This window comes from Myotis myotis, unplaced genomic scaffold (assembly GCF_014108235.1).
Source record: "Myotis myotis isolate mMyoMyo1 unplaced genomic scaffold, mMyoMyo1.p scaffold_m19_p_10, whole genome shotgun sequence".
NCBI classification, from domain to species: Eukaryota; Metazoa; Chordata; class Mammalia; order Chiroptera; family Vespertilionidae; genus Myotis; species Myotis myotis.
The window spans coordinates 26,327,614-26,341,635 of NW_023416314.1; the positions used below are offsets into that span (position 1 = coordinate 26,327,614).

At 41.2% G+C, this 14,022-nt stretch overlaps 1 protein-coding gene across 3 annotated transcripts in view; it reads left to right on the forward strand.

Annotated features, from left to right (window-relative positions):
• Positions 1 to 7,515: 7,515 nt before the first annotated feature.
• Positions 7,516 to 14,022, forward strand: part of NOX4 (NADPH oxidase 4) — a 151,726-nt gene continuing 145,219 nt past the window's right edge. For 2 of the 3 annotated variants that reach the window (XM_036324720.1, XM_036324721.1), the window contains exons 1-2: positions 7,516 to 7,658; positions 8,300 to 8,395. In XM_036324720.1, coding sequence (XP_036180613.1) covers positions 7,602 to 7,658; positions 8,300 to 8,395 — 153 coding nt within the window. In that variant the 5' untranslated portion in view covers positions 7,516 to 7,601. Of the gene's footprint in view, positions 7,659 to 8,299; positions 8,396 to 14,022 lie in introns of those variants that run through there. The other variant, XM_036324722.1, reaches the window with a different exon arrangement.

Here is a 14,022-nt window from a genome sequence, read left to right on the forward strand (position 1 = left end):
AGCTGCTAGTTCCTAGATCTCTAGGATTCGCTGTGTACTCCACCGGTTTGCTGGATACTGGGAACAGAGGCTTCCTATTTTCCTCCTTTCTGTTTGTAAGAAAAACATAGATTCATTTTTTAGTTTAATGCTAACCACTTCTGATAATCAGATATCAGATAATAAAGATAATAAATTCCAGCCAAGTCACAAAGGTTAAGAAATCTTGCTGAGTTCTAACAGGCATGGTTCTGTTATGGACAGTTAGACAGACATGAGCAGAGCAAGGACGATAGGCCAGCTACAGAACTCAGGCTTTCTGCCCTGGCTTCCTAGCAAGGGGCAAAACTGGGAAAACAAGAATTTTGCTGCCAGGGTAACCAGCCTTTCCCTAGCACAACACTGGTCATGCAGTTTGGACCCCCCTGACCTTTTCCTCCCTAAAGAAAATATCTAGACCTTAGTTGTTTTTCAGCTCTAGGCCCTGAAAAGCAGTAAGACCAGGCAAGTGATGCCATAGCTGCCTCAGGACCAGATGCACTGACTAATGACCCCCTGTCCTTGCGCTGACCAATCAGTGGAGACCAGGACCCTGAAATGCTGGGAGCCAGTCCATCCTTGCTGTTTCAAGGGACCTGGCATATATGGCATACTGTTCTTAATATGTTTGCTCACCTTCTTGGCACTATGTGTTTTAACCAAGGTCTCTGAGAAAGGTTGTTTCCCCAGGTAGGGATTTTCCCCTGAAGTTAGGGAGGGAATAAAACCTCTTAACTAAGTGCCAGGTGGGTAATTAATCACTTTAACTATGAACAATCATGCTTAAGCTACATAATCTTTACTCCCTGGAATGGAGATAAGAAACGCCCTAACCTTTGGAATAGAGATTGATAGGATTGGAATCAACTGGTATAAATACAGATGTAACAACACAGAACTTAGAAGACAGAACCAGGAGAGACAGAACCTACACACAGAACCTACACACAGAACCTACACAGAACCTAGAGATAGAAGAACTTCGCTGGAGAGAACATGGCAAAAGATCCTGGACAGAAACTGGCAACAGAACCTAAAGACAGAACCTAGAGACAGAACCTAGCGAGAGAACATGGTAAAAGATCCTGGACTGAACCTGACTACAGAAATTGGCAAGAGAACCTGACTAGAACCTGGTGACTGAACCTGGCTGGAGAACCTGAACAGAACCTGGCTGGAGAACCTAGAGAGGGAACATGGCTACAGAACCTGGCTGGAGAACCTGGAGAACCTAGCAAGAGAACATGGACACAGAACTTGGCTGGAGGTCCGAAGCAGAACCTCTCTGGAGATCCAGACCAGAACTTGGCTGGAGATCCTGGCTGGAGATCCTGGCTAGGCTGCTAATCAACTGAACGCTGTCTCCGTGTCCTTCCTTCTTCGCCGACTCCGTCCATGCCTTTGGGGACCCCTGGACCTGCTGGGGTTGGACCCCAGCACTGAAAGAGCACACCTGGGAAGCTGATGATAATTCTATTAATACCCTTCCCTGAGACCTCCCCTAAGATTTCAACTTGCAAGAGAGAGAAATATGCTCAGAATGAAGGACCCAGTGTGTACTCTTCCCTATGGAACATGCCAATGTGTTCCCTTTCTCCCTTCTTTCCTCTAAGGGGCCCCATAAGACTTGCAACCAGGAGAGCAATGGGCAGTGCAGCTCATCCCAGGCTAAACCCCTAACCCTGTCTCCAAGGGCTCCCTTTTCTTTGACTTCTCAGTGAGTCAAAGCAGCCCAGCCTAGGCTCTCCTCTTCTTCTGTGCACCTTCCTTGTTTCACCGTCCTAAGTATTTTTGTTGTTGTTGTGGCCAATCAATTCTTACTTACTTTGCCACACTTTATCTCTTGATTGAAATCTTTCCTTCAAGAAGACAAGAACGGAGATCTCACGGTCTCACTGGTAACAGTCTATACTTTTTGACTTCTTAACAGAAATGCTAACTAGGAGTCCTAACTCTTATTTCTTTTCTTTTTATTGAAGTACTGCTGATGTACAATATTATATTCGTTTCAGGTGTGCAACATAGTGATTCTACATGCTTATACCTTACGATGCAATCACCATGATATGTCTAGTAACCATCTGTCATCAGACAAAGTTCTTATGGTGTTACTGACTATATTCCCTTTGCTACATATCCCTTCCCCTGCCTTTTTCATTTTATAACTGGAAGTTTGTACCTCTTGTTCCCTTCACTTTTTTCACCCATCATGCTACCCCCTCTGGCAACCATTAGCTTGTTCTCTGTATCTATGAGTCTGTTTCTGTTTCACTTTTTAAGATTCCACATGTGTGAAATCATAGAGTATTTGTCTCTCTCTGTCTGACTTGGCCTACTATCCTCTAGGTCCATCTATGTTGTCGCAAATAGCAAGATTACATTCTTTTTTATTTTCCTAAAAAATCCTACTCTAAGGTTGGCATGTCTAATCGTGGAAAGTTAACATCAGTTAAGTCAATTTAGAGGCTGTAGTAGGCTGAATAAATGACCACCCAAATATATCAGTTCCTATTCCCAGGAACCTGTAAATGTTAGTTTATAAGGAAAAGGGTTTTTTGTAGGTGTGATTAAGTTAAGGATCTTGACCTGGGGAGATTATCTTGGATCATCTGGGGGGACCCTAATGCAATCAATCACAACTGTACTTATAAGAGAGAGCTCATGATTTGATGTACATACAGACAGAAGAGGAGAAGGCAATGCAACCACTGAGGTGATGCAGCCACAAGCCAAGGTATGCCAGCAGCCCCAGGATCGGGAAGAGGCAAGGCAGATTCTCCCTTAGACTCTCAGGAGGGAGTGTGGCTCTGTCCACCTTGATTTTGAGCCAGAGGTCTGATTTCAGGCTTCTGGCCTCTGGAACAGTGAGAGAATGCATTTTTGTTGTTTTAAGTCACTCAGTGATAATTAGTTACAGCAGCCGCAGGAGACTAATCGAGGTTCCCACTGGTCTCAAATGCATATCCTGTGACCTGTGCTGTAGGTGACACCATACCAAGGGGTCCTTTTCTGCTAGTTAAGTATTATCAAGCTAAAAAGAAACTTTTCTTACATTACTGGAAAGTTACACTTGAGAAACTAGAGTGTGAGAGGCACAGAAAGAGGGCAATATACTTCACTATTCATTTATTTAATAAACGTTCTTTAAGTTCTTGCTGTGTATTAGTCTTTGTCCGAGATCCTGGATTAAAATGGAATAAGGCAGGATCCTTGTTCTCGAGGAGATCAGTTGATGAGGAGAAGTAGACGCACATATACATACAACTAATTACTCTGTGAAATATGCAGTAATGATAGTAAAAATGAGGGAGGGTCCTTATGACTTTAAACCTAAGGTCTAGAAATCATCTCTCTCTCCCCACCCCCCAGAGGGAGTGTGCGCCCCAAAAATGTATATACACTTTGAGTAATTATAAAGATACTGTTAAAATACATTTCATTTTTAAAGTGTAATGGAATCTACAGACATTGTGTGTATACATTTTTGGGGGACACTGTATGTATGTATGTGTATATATATGTATATATATGTGTATGTATGTATATATACATACATACATACACATACATACATAAACATATATATATATATATATCCCTCAGAGACCTAGCCTTTCCCTGGGTAATCAGCAACTACCGCCCCCCCCCCCCCCCCCCCCGCCACTCCATCCCTAGCAGAAGACAATAACTGGTACCTAGACTAATGGCCATTTAGTCCAGATCATTGGCAGGCTAAAGATAACATCTTGGCCTAACTTATGTTTCAACTACTAGGCCCTAATGTGGAATGATGGCATGGCTACTTTCTCAGGATGTGGGGCAGAGGCACCCAGAAAAGACCTCAGAATTGTCTCCAAGATCTGAAGAGATGATTATTACACTTTTATGTCACCTCTAACCAATCAGTTCCCATCACAACCCTGAAACCTTTGTGATTTTGTGTCTTGTGATTTTGCCCTATATAATCTGTAACCTACACACCATCCATCTGGTAGTTTGGGCTTTGGAATGTTAGCCTCCAGCTCTCCTGAGTATCACCATCTATATTAATATCTATCTTAATAAAAGGGTAATATGCTAATTAGACCAGACATCTTCTGGACGTCCTTCCAGACAAAACCACGGTGGTGGGGGCCGAGGCAGAGGTGGTTAGGGGTGATCAGGCTGGCAGGGAGAGCAGTTAGGGGTGATCAGGCTGGTAGGAGGGAGCAGTCAGGGGGCAATCAGGCCAGCAGGGGGAAGCAGTTAGGGGGCAATCAGGCTGACAGGCAGAGGTGGTTAGGGGCAATCAGGCAGGCAGGCAGGCGAACGGTTAGGAGCCAGTAGTCCCAGATTGCAAGAAGGATGTCCGACTGCCGGTTTAGGCCCAATCCAGGTCGGGCCTAAACCAGAAGTTGGACATCCCCTAAGGGGTCCTGGATTGGAGAAGGTGCAGGCCAGGCTGAGGGGCCCCCTTCCCCAACCTCTGTTCATGAATTTCGTGCACTGAGCCTCTAGTTCATAATGAAATAGCCAATATTTCTCTACTGCATTTCTTCATGTTCGGTGTGTGGCTCTGCTGGCTCCAGGCAGAGGAACTCTTTCTCTTCTCTAGTAATCACGTGTGTAGTGTCTTTTGGACACACTGAAGAATACAGGGATGACAGGAAGGGTCTGTGTGAGATTGAGGAGAGGTGGGTTAGAAAAAGCTTCATGAGAAAGAGATGTTTCTGAGCTGACAAATAAAGAAGCCGAATAATAAAAGCAGACAAACATTTACCATTTTTTTTCTCATGGATTTCATGCGTTGAAGGACACTGTCTACCAAAAACAGAAAGCTTCTGTGTTTATTAAACCATAAAAAATAGATTAATAACATCTCTCACTGCCAGAGTTGATCAGCAGCATAGGATGATTACTATTCTCTTACCATAATTTCAACCAAGAGAAAGGTATTTGTCATTTGATTTTCTTTTCCTACGAAGTCTTTTCCGGACAAAAGTGTGATATTTTTCATTATGCGTTTTGGAATACTGGTATAGCTGCAGAGCTCTCTCCTCATTGCGTTCAAGAACAGCCCTTCCCATCTTGGGGAAGACAGTATTAACTACTTGCACTATACTATCTGGCCTACGGAACATTATATTGAAAAGAAACTCAATAATGAAAGTTCCTATACAATAAGGCAATAGCTCTGTCTCCTGGGGATACCTTCCAGTATTGTTTCCTTGTAAGGCAACAGAAACAGTAGGATCTTGGGCCCCTCTTACAGGCCTCCTATAAAATAATAGTGATACGTATAACTAATCAACATTTGTTTAGCATTCTGTCATTTGACAAAAGGGTTTCATAAAAGTATCTGTTTTGGGGTTGTTTGAGATATAAGCAAATACTGTTTTATCCTTTCAGGCAAGTGTCTTTCTCTTTTTATTTATTTTTTCATCTTTATTGCAATATTATTATTCCAGTGAACATAATACTTTTTCCAGCTTTATTGAGATTATTGACATGCAACACTGTGCTGCTCAATACACATATTTTGTGATATGATTACCATCCTAGCTTTAGTTAACACTTCCATCATCTCACATTGTCACCATTGCTTTTTTTGTGATGAGAACATGTAGGACCTACTCTCTTCACAATTTTCAAGTATATAATACAGTTAACTATAATCACCATGCTGTACATTAGATTTCCTAAACTTCTTCATTTTATAACTGGAAGTTTGTACCCTTTGACCCACATCTCCCCTTTTCCCTACCTCCTCAAGAAAGTTCCTTAATCTCTTTTAGCTTCAGTTTCCTTACCTTTAAAGCGGTACCACTGACATCCACGTGGCCATTGTGAGAATTAAGTGAGATTTTGTATATGAAGTAACAAGGACAGGGCCTGACACTTTGTATACAGTAAGAACTAGATTCTTTTATTCCCTTTATCCTGGAAGTAGGTGACATTTTAAAATTGTCTTTTATTCTATTCTTCAATTGCTTCACTCCTCTCAACTCATGACAAGAACCAACCCATTTTGTAGACCCTCCCACCTCCTGTCTATTGAAATTACAGCCCTGAATGGTTACTTAGGGGTGTAATTTGAGGAGCACCAGTGTGTCCCAGAATTTCCTCCAGTGGTGATACCTCTTGGGTTCTCTGTGTGCTCTTTTTCTGGCCCTTGAGATATCACATGCTTAATAAGAGCAGAATGCTATTTACAAATAATATACTCTCTTACTCCAGAAAGATTTGAGGCAGTTTTCAGGGTTTAATCATGTATGACACAAGAAAGCCATATATCAAAAAGAGAGGACAGACCATTAGAAAGAGAACTTGGTAAAATGTAACTAGGATTTGATATGGATCATTCAAGTTTTGAATTAAATCAGTCATTAATCAGTTCATGGAATTAAATGAGATAAGCACAATGCATTTGGCAAAGGAAGCATGATTTTGTGACATTTTAGTTTCAATTTTATATTATGTATGTGTTATAAAATGTATTTTGTTTAAAAAAAGAAAAAAAGCTTGAAAGCCATGGGATTAGGCTACAAATGATTTACTCTTTCCACCACTTGTTAGTTTTCCATGCTGGCAAGTTCCCTATGTAACAAACATTTATTGAACACTTATTTTTCACCAAGTATTCTTCTACATGAATACTTTTTTCCTCTTCCCTAACACGAATACTCCTTAACACTGATATGCAGTGTAAGACACCTGTGTCAATCCACAGTCTTCTCATCCCTCACCGGGCCGCTGATACAAGTTTGAGAGGATTCCTGTTACTAAAGGAACTCTGACACGAGGTAGTGAAATGTAAATTCCTAAATTGAGTAAATCTGAGCTTCCCTAAAGCCCCTGAGAATCACATCCGCTTTAACCATCCATCCTCTGATCTTATTTCAGTTCAGAATTTTCTTAAAAGCTTTGCATCAGTGTGGGTTGGAGTAGGGATGGAGGACAAAGAAGAGGAGGGTGGAGGGAGGCTTTAGGTGGGGGACGCTAGTACACAAAAGGCTATATTTCCGGCCTTCATGTCGCTACCAAGGCTCTTTGAATTGAACTTTTTTGGAAAACGACCTGTCAGAAAGAAGTAGGTGTGTGTGCAGGAGAAGGCAGGCCAGGTCCCCGCGTGAAGTAGGAGAATCTTTCTCCGCATCTTGTCTTTCCGAGCTGGGCAGGCTGGGCTGCGGGCCGCCTCCCAGCTCCCAGCTCCCGGCTCCCGGCCGGGACATCCTGAGCAGCAGCAGCCACAACAACGGGCTCGCCCCAGACAAAGGGGCCGGCGGCGGGCCGCCTCGCGCAGCTGGGGCCGCGGGCCGGGGAGCGCGCGCCCGGAGCGGGGCCGGGGCCGGGACCGCCGAGTGGCCCGCGCAGACCCGCTGCGTCTGGAGCCGGAGCCGCGGCGCCCGGAAGACCCGGCTCACCCGGGGCGCAGACCCCGCCCGGGCTGGCTCCGCGCCGGCCTCGCGCTTCCACTCGGTCTTTGACCACCGCCCTCCGCCTCCCGCCCGGCCCGCCCCCGCCCGCGCTCCTGTACCCACGGCCCCGGCCGCCGCCGCTCCTTCCCGGGCCGGCGGGCGGCGAGCTCGGCGCAGCGGGGCGGCATGGCTGTGTCCTGGAGGAGCTGGCTGGACAACGAAGGGGTTAAACACCTCTGCCTGGTAGGATGGCGGGCAGGCTGTCCCCGCGTTTGGTCTCTCCTGGAGAGATTTTGATTCATTCTCCGAGCGTGCGCGGGTGGGAGGCTGGAAGTGGAAGTTTTGCCTCGAATTCGAACATTCTCAACTCAGAAAACTTCCCGCGGTTACTACCCGGAGATCATAAAGATGCCACCCTTTCTGCAAAAAGCCAGAGACCTTTCCTCTGCCCCGAGGGGCGAGCGGCTGTGGAGGAAGGGAGAAGGGATCACTGTAATGAACTCAGCTTTTTCTTAACCCTTTAAACATCGTCCCTTCTTTGCTCTCTGCCCAGAATGCTTCCGCTTGATGGTGTATTTTAACAATACACATCGCCAGGGACCGGGTGCTATCACTCATTTCTGAGTCCCGTTTTTGCCCTGCAAGCAAGGGATGTCTGCAGATCATCCAGGAGACCTGTTGACAGCCCAAATGCTTCCTCTTGGGTGCAGGGGCTGAGTGAGGTCAGATGTGTTTTTCTTGGAGTGGTTTTCAGATTGCTTTCCGCTGTTACTAATTGAGGTTCCATTGAAAGTATTGTGTCCAAGGAATGTACTTCAGGTTTCCATTCATCAGGTCGTGTTTATGTTTACTTTTTTTTTTCTCTCTCCTTTTGTGTGATTTAGCTGATCTGGCTGGCCCTGAACGTCCTGCTTTTCTGGAAAACCTTCCTGCAGTATAACCAAGGGCCAGAGTACCACTACCTCCACCAGATGTTGGGGGTAAGTGGGAGTTGGGTGGCCCGGTGCAATGCGTTCAATGCTGCAGTCCTTCATCAGTTCTTCCATTCATTAAAGAAACATTGGTTGTTCACTGTGAAATATTTGTTAATCTCTCAAGTGGGTCAGATTTTCTTGATTTATCATTTATACTTTTCTGGGTTAAAATGACTGACTCTTTTAAGTACCAAAGATAATGTCTGCTGGAGTGAAGCGGATGAAACTGTCAGAGGAGGCTAGTAGTGCCTAAGAAAAGTTGCTTCTTCTTGTCAGCTAGCTGCAAAGTGCCCTGAAAGATCTGCATGGCCAGAAGGACCAACCGATGACAGGCTTTTACTTTTCACTCATCAAGACTTCAGCCTGCCCGTAAGCTCATGCAGAGGATTTCTGTAGTGTTTCCTTTCTAGGTCTCGCAATGTATGTGTCAGAGGCAGTATTCATTGACACTGAGAAGCGGGTGATTCTTAGTAGTTGTTTGAAGTCTCTGATTTCCATTGCAAAACTATTTATTCAGCAGTTTATTTAAACCGATGATAAACCGGGCACTTTATAACTTTATAAATATTTAGTTTAAGCCAGGAAACTATTCTTCCCATTTTACACATGGAGCAATACAGGCTAAGGAAACAGAATGACTTGCTCAAGTCCCTCAGATTTGAACGCACTGCTGTCTGGCCTTTTGCTTCTTTCTCATTCTATACAGATTTTCTAAACCGCTTCACTGGCCCATCTCAGATACTTATGCCACTGGTTAGTATTTATTCATTATTTGTGCTGCCCAGTAGAAATATAGCATGAGTCATACGTAACTTAAAATTTCCTAGTATTACATTTAAAAAGAAGCCAGTGGCATTAACCTTAAGAATATATTTTATTTCTAATAATATATCCAAAGTAGTATAATAGATTGAAGTACTCAATATGTGATCAATATTTGAAAAAAATTATTAATTAGGTATCTTATATTATTTTTGTTCATTAATTCTTTGAAATATAGCTTTACACATATGCCCGTCACAGTTCAGTCAGTAAGTTTTCATCAGAAATACTTGACAGATGTTTAGAAATCAGAAACTTTTACAGATGTTAGAGTGGATTCCCATATTCAAGTTATTCCAGACACATTTAAAGCTTTTCCAATAACACAAGTGATTATCAGCTTTTAAATTTTAATTTATGTTAATAACATTTAGAAAATTAAAAATGTAGTTCCTTGATGGCTCTACACATATTTTACATGCTCAACAGCCATCTAGGGCTACTGGCCACCATTTTGGGCAGCACAGTGTAGACTGTGGGGAAGAAATTCTCACCCTCAAGGCCATATGCACCTATTCTGCTTGAAAGCAAGCACCAAGCCAAAACTCAGTTCAAGAAAAAGACATCAGAATATAGGTAGTCCTCTTGCTCTCCCTCTTCAAAATAGGAGCTGATATTGGAGGGTAAGTTGTGGGCCTTAGTTATTGACATGTAACTGTAAAAACATCTCTGACTTTTCCCTAATCTGGTGATGGGAGCCTTTGAGAATGAAGGTAAAGGTATTTAATTTTCAGAACTGAGATCGCCATTTTTTTATTGTTTTATTTCTTAAAGTATTACAAAGGGTGTTACATATGTGTCCTTTTTTTTTCCCCCCACCGTTGACAATCCCCTGGCCTCCCCTACCCCCCAGTGTCTTATGTCCATTGGTTATGCTTATATGCATGCATACAAGTTCTTCGTTTGATCTCTTACTCCCCTCCCTCCTGCCCCCCAACCCTCCCTGACCTTCCTGCTGCAGTTTGACAATCAGTTTGAGGCAGCTCTGCCTCTGTATCTATTATTGTTCATAAGTTTATAATGGTCTTTATTATCCCTGAATGAGTGAGATCATGTGGTATTTTTCCTTCATTGACTGGCTTATTTCACTTAGCATAATGCTCTCCAGTTCCATCCATGCCGTTGCAAATGGTAAGAGTTCCTTCCTTTTTACAGCAGCATAGTATTCCATCGTGTAGATGTACCACAGTGTTCTAATCCATTCATGAGATAGCCATTTTTATTACTAGTAGGCTAAGAGACTGTTCTCACCAAAATTAAAGAGTAAGAACTGACAAGGAGTCCAGCTGGTATGGTTCAGTGCTTGATTGTCGACCTATGAACCCAGAGGTCATTGTTTGATTCCTGGTCAGGGCATATGCCTGGGTTGCAGGCTCAGTCCCTGGCGTAGGGTATGCAGGAGGCAGCTGATCAATGATTCTCATCATTGATGTTTCTATATCTCCCTCTCCCTTCCTCCCTGAAATCAATGCAGATATATTAAAAAAAAAAAGAACTGACAGGGAAAAGAAGATCTTAAGTGATGGAAGATAAAATAATATTGGAATTAATATGTCCAGTTTCATCATGATTGTTCTTTCCCAGTCTGATTTGACCGAGTCCTGGAGCAGCATGGTCACGGCTGGTTTATGCCTGAGTTAATGTGCTAATCAGACTGTGTACTTTCTAGAAGATGTTTAATTATGACATGCTGTGAATATTGGAATCTTAGAATTATGTAAGAGGGAAAAACAATCCTTTGAGGAAAGTCAAAGCAACATTCAAACAAATGAACAAACCAAACAGTAACTTCCTCCATCTTCCTATAGCAACTATTTTAAAAATTCCATTTATTGGGGTAACATTACTTTTTAAATAAAGGACTCCATTGATTACTTAAGATTAAATCCGTTTTTGCGATTTATTTATTTTCAAGTGTTGGAAAATGTAGTTGCTCATACTTTAATGGAAGAACTAATGTGTTGTGACCAACTCTAAAAAATTAATTTGTTAAATTTTTTGAAATGTCAAAGCAATTTAACTGAGAATACTATTTATAGAAACCTTCACATTTATAGTCACCTATTTGAGTTGTATTTCTGACATTTTAACAATTAAAGGATATCACTTAATTGATATAAACATTTTAATTGGAGAAGAGAATGAGTTTTATGATACCAGATTCAATGTGCTTTGGTTTTATATCTTTCCCCCAAAACTAACATATGTATATAAACTGTTCACTTTTAACCTACTTATTCTTATAATGCCATAATGAGAATGTAAATTGTTTTTGCTTTGCCTTGCAATTATTATTTTAGATCTTCTACATGGTCATGGTCATGAAGATCGTTTTTTAAAGATCAGTTTTTTAAAGCTCTTATTGAGATACCTATGTTAATTAGAAGAATGTCTTGAGCATTGAGTGTTTTGTTTTTCTGATTTCACAATGATGATCTTTCTCTGGTCAATCATTATCCTTTAAGTGACTTAGAAACATTAACTAATTTACCCTCTCAAGAGACCTAGAAGTTATATCATAATTAACATATTTCAGAGACAGAAATCTGATGTCATGTAAGTTTCTTAAGGTCAGACAATGGAGTCTAAGGACCAATGGACCTAGGATTTTAAGTCAGTATTGTTTTCAGTGCTAGCCTAGGCAGCTTGAATCCTGCTGAGAAGGAATATATGCCTCCTATCAATTTCAGAAAAGGCTTGATCATTAACTTTTCCCCCTTTATTGCACAGAATACTGTACTGTGGTTTCAATTTAGGATATTTTTCACTAAGTGTATTTTTTGTTTCCTTTTATTTTTTAATATTCTGTTGTTTGAAAATAATTTACTTCCTATTTATTGACAGGCAAAATAGGTTGTATTACTTTGATGCCATCATTATATTCTTAATTTGTTTAAAATAGAGACTTGCCTTAACCAGTTTGGCTCAGTGGATAGAGCGTCAGCCTGCGGACTCAAGGGTCCCAGGTTCGATTCAGGTCAAGGGCGTGTACCTTGGTTGCAGGCACATCCCCAATAGGGGGTGTGCAGGAGGCAGCTGATCAATGTTTCTAATTCTCTATCCCTCTACCTTCCTCTCTGTAAAAATGTCAATAAAATATATTTTTAAAAATAGAGACTCATAGACTTTTAGATTTAGAAGAGCTTTAATATCTTAGAATTCTTCCCCAGTTTCCCAAATAGAAAAATGAGGTTGAAGTGATTTACTCACTATCAGTCACTCAATTAGTCGGTTTGTTACCATTCTGATCTGTTCATCCTGTCAGTCCAATACTTAGTCTCTTACAATGAACAACTCTATGAACCTGTGCAAGAACCTACTAAGCTCTATACATAATAGACCTCTAGCTTTTCATCTTATGTGAAATGATACTTAAAGATGTTTAGTAATTTAAGAAGTTAAGGAAAAGTACTAATTTATCCCAACATAACATATTTTCAGTATTCCAGTTGTTTCAGACTTTTCTCAGACAAATTGTTAAGGAAATATGAGACATTTTTATTTAAATAATTCCTGATTCTACAGTATTTTAGCACTTAATGTTTAACCTCTTTGTTTTATACAGGTAAATGGCCCCTGTATAATCCTCTTTTATCAACACCATCCAAAAAGGCATAGGATTGGGTGTTGGAGTTAAGTTCAGAGATTTTCAAATGTACCTTCTTCATTTCATTATTAATAATATCAATGACATTAATTGAGAGCTAAGTATCAGGCATTAATTTAAAAGTTTTGTGTTAATTTATTTAATCTTTCATCCATCCTATGGAGTAGATATTTAAATTTTGCAGCTAAGGAACTGAATTTGAAAAGTTCTGTGACTTGCTAGTGAGTCACAGAGGTAGGGCTCTAGCCCAAACATCCCGGTTCTTAACCACTGTGCTCTCAGCCTCTTTGCAACAATAAGCTAAGCCATATGGAACTGCCATTTGATAGAACAAAAATAACCAAGTATCAGCCATTTCAAGTGGTTCAACGTAATTATAAGTATTACAATTTATTAATCACATTCTATGTGCCATAATTCTTTGTTGTCTTTTTATCACCTAACATTTTAGTTTTTTAAGGAATCTCTATACTGTTTTCCATAGTGACTGCACCAATTTGCATTCCCACCAACAGCGCACAGGAGTTCTGTTTTTATTCTTAAGCTTGAGACAGACTAGTACAGTTAGTAGGTATCCTGATACCTATTGCATTAATCTTCTGATGCTTCCATAACTGCTAGTAAGTACTACTACAGTCTGGGTGGCTCAAATAACAGAAATTTATTTCCCCACAGTTCTGGAGGCTGCATATTATGTGCTTTCCCCTGAGGAACTCCTAGTCTAAGGGAGAGGAGCTTGCTGACTTTCAGAATGTTATAGGGACCTGGGGGATCGTTCTAGCTCATTTCTCATTTGACAGATCAACTTGGTATAGCTAGATGTCTTCTTTACTGACTCACTGGAAAGTTCAATGTGGTTGGTAGGTCTTCTATCTCTAGTCAGTGTTTCTAGTTCATCATACTAAGCATTTCATTGATCATAAAATTGATTTTTAAAGTGCCCAGGTAATTCTGCGGAAGAAAATCAAACAACTCTAATTCCTTTCTGACAAGATCATGGGCTTTGGAACTACATGGGAGTTTGAATCTTGGCTCAGGCATTTATCTGTCTTTATGATTGTGATAAATTATTTCTCTGAGCCTAAGTTTAAATCATCTATAAAGAAAGTTAGGCTTAAACCTTCCTCTTAGGTTAGCGCAGGGGAAATGCTTAGCACTTGGTGCATATGCACTCAGCAAAAGATAGCTATTATTGTAAATACTA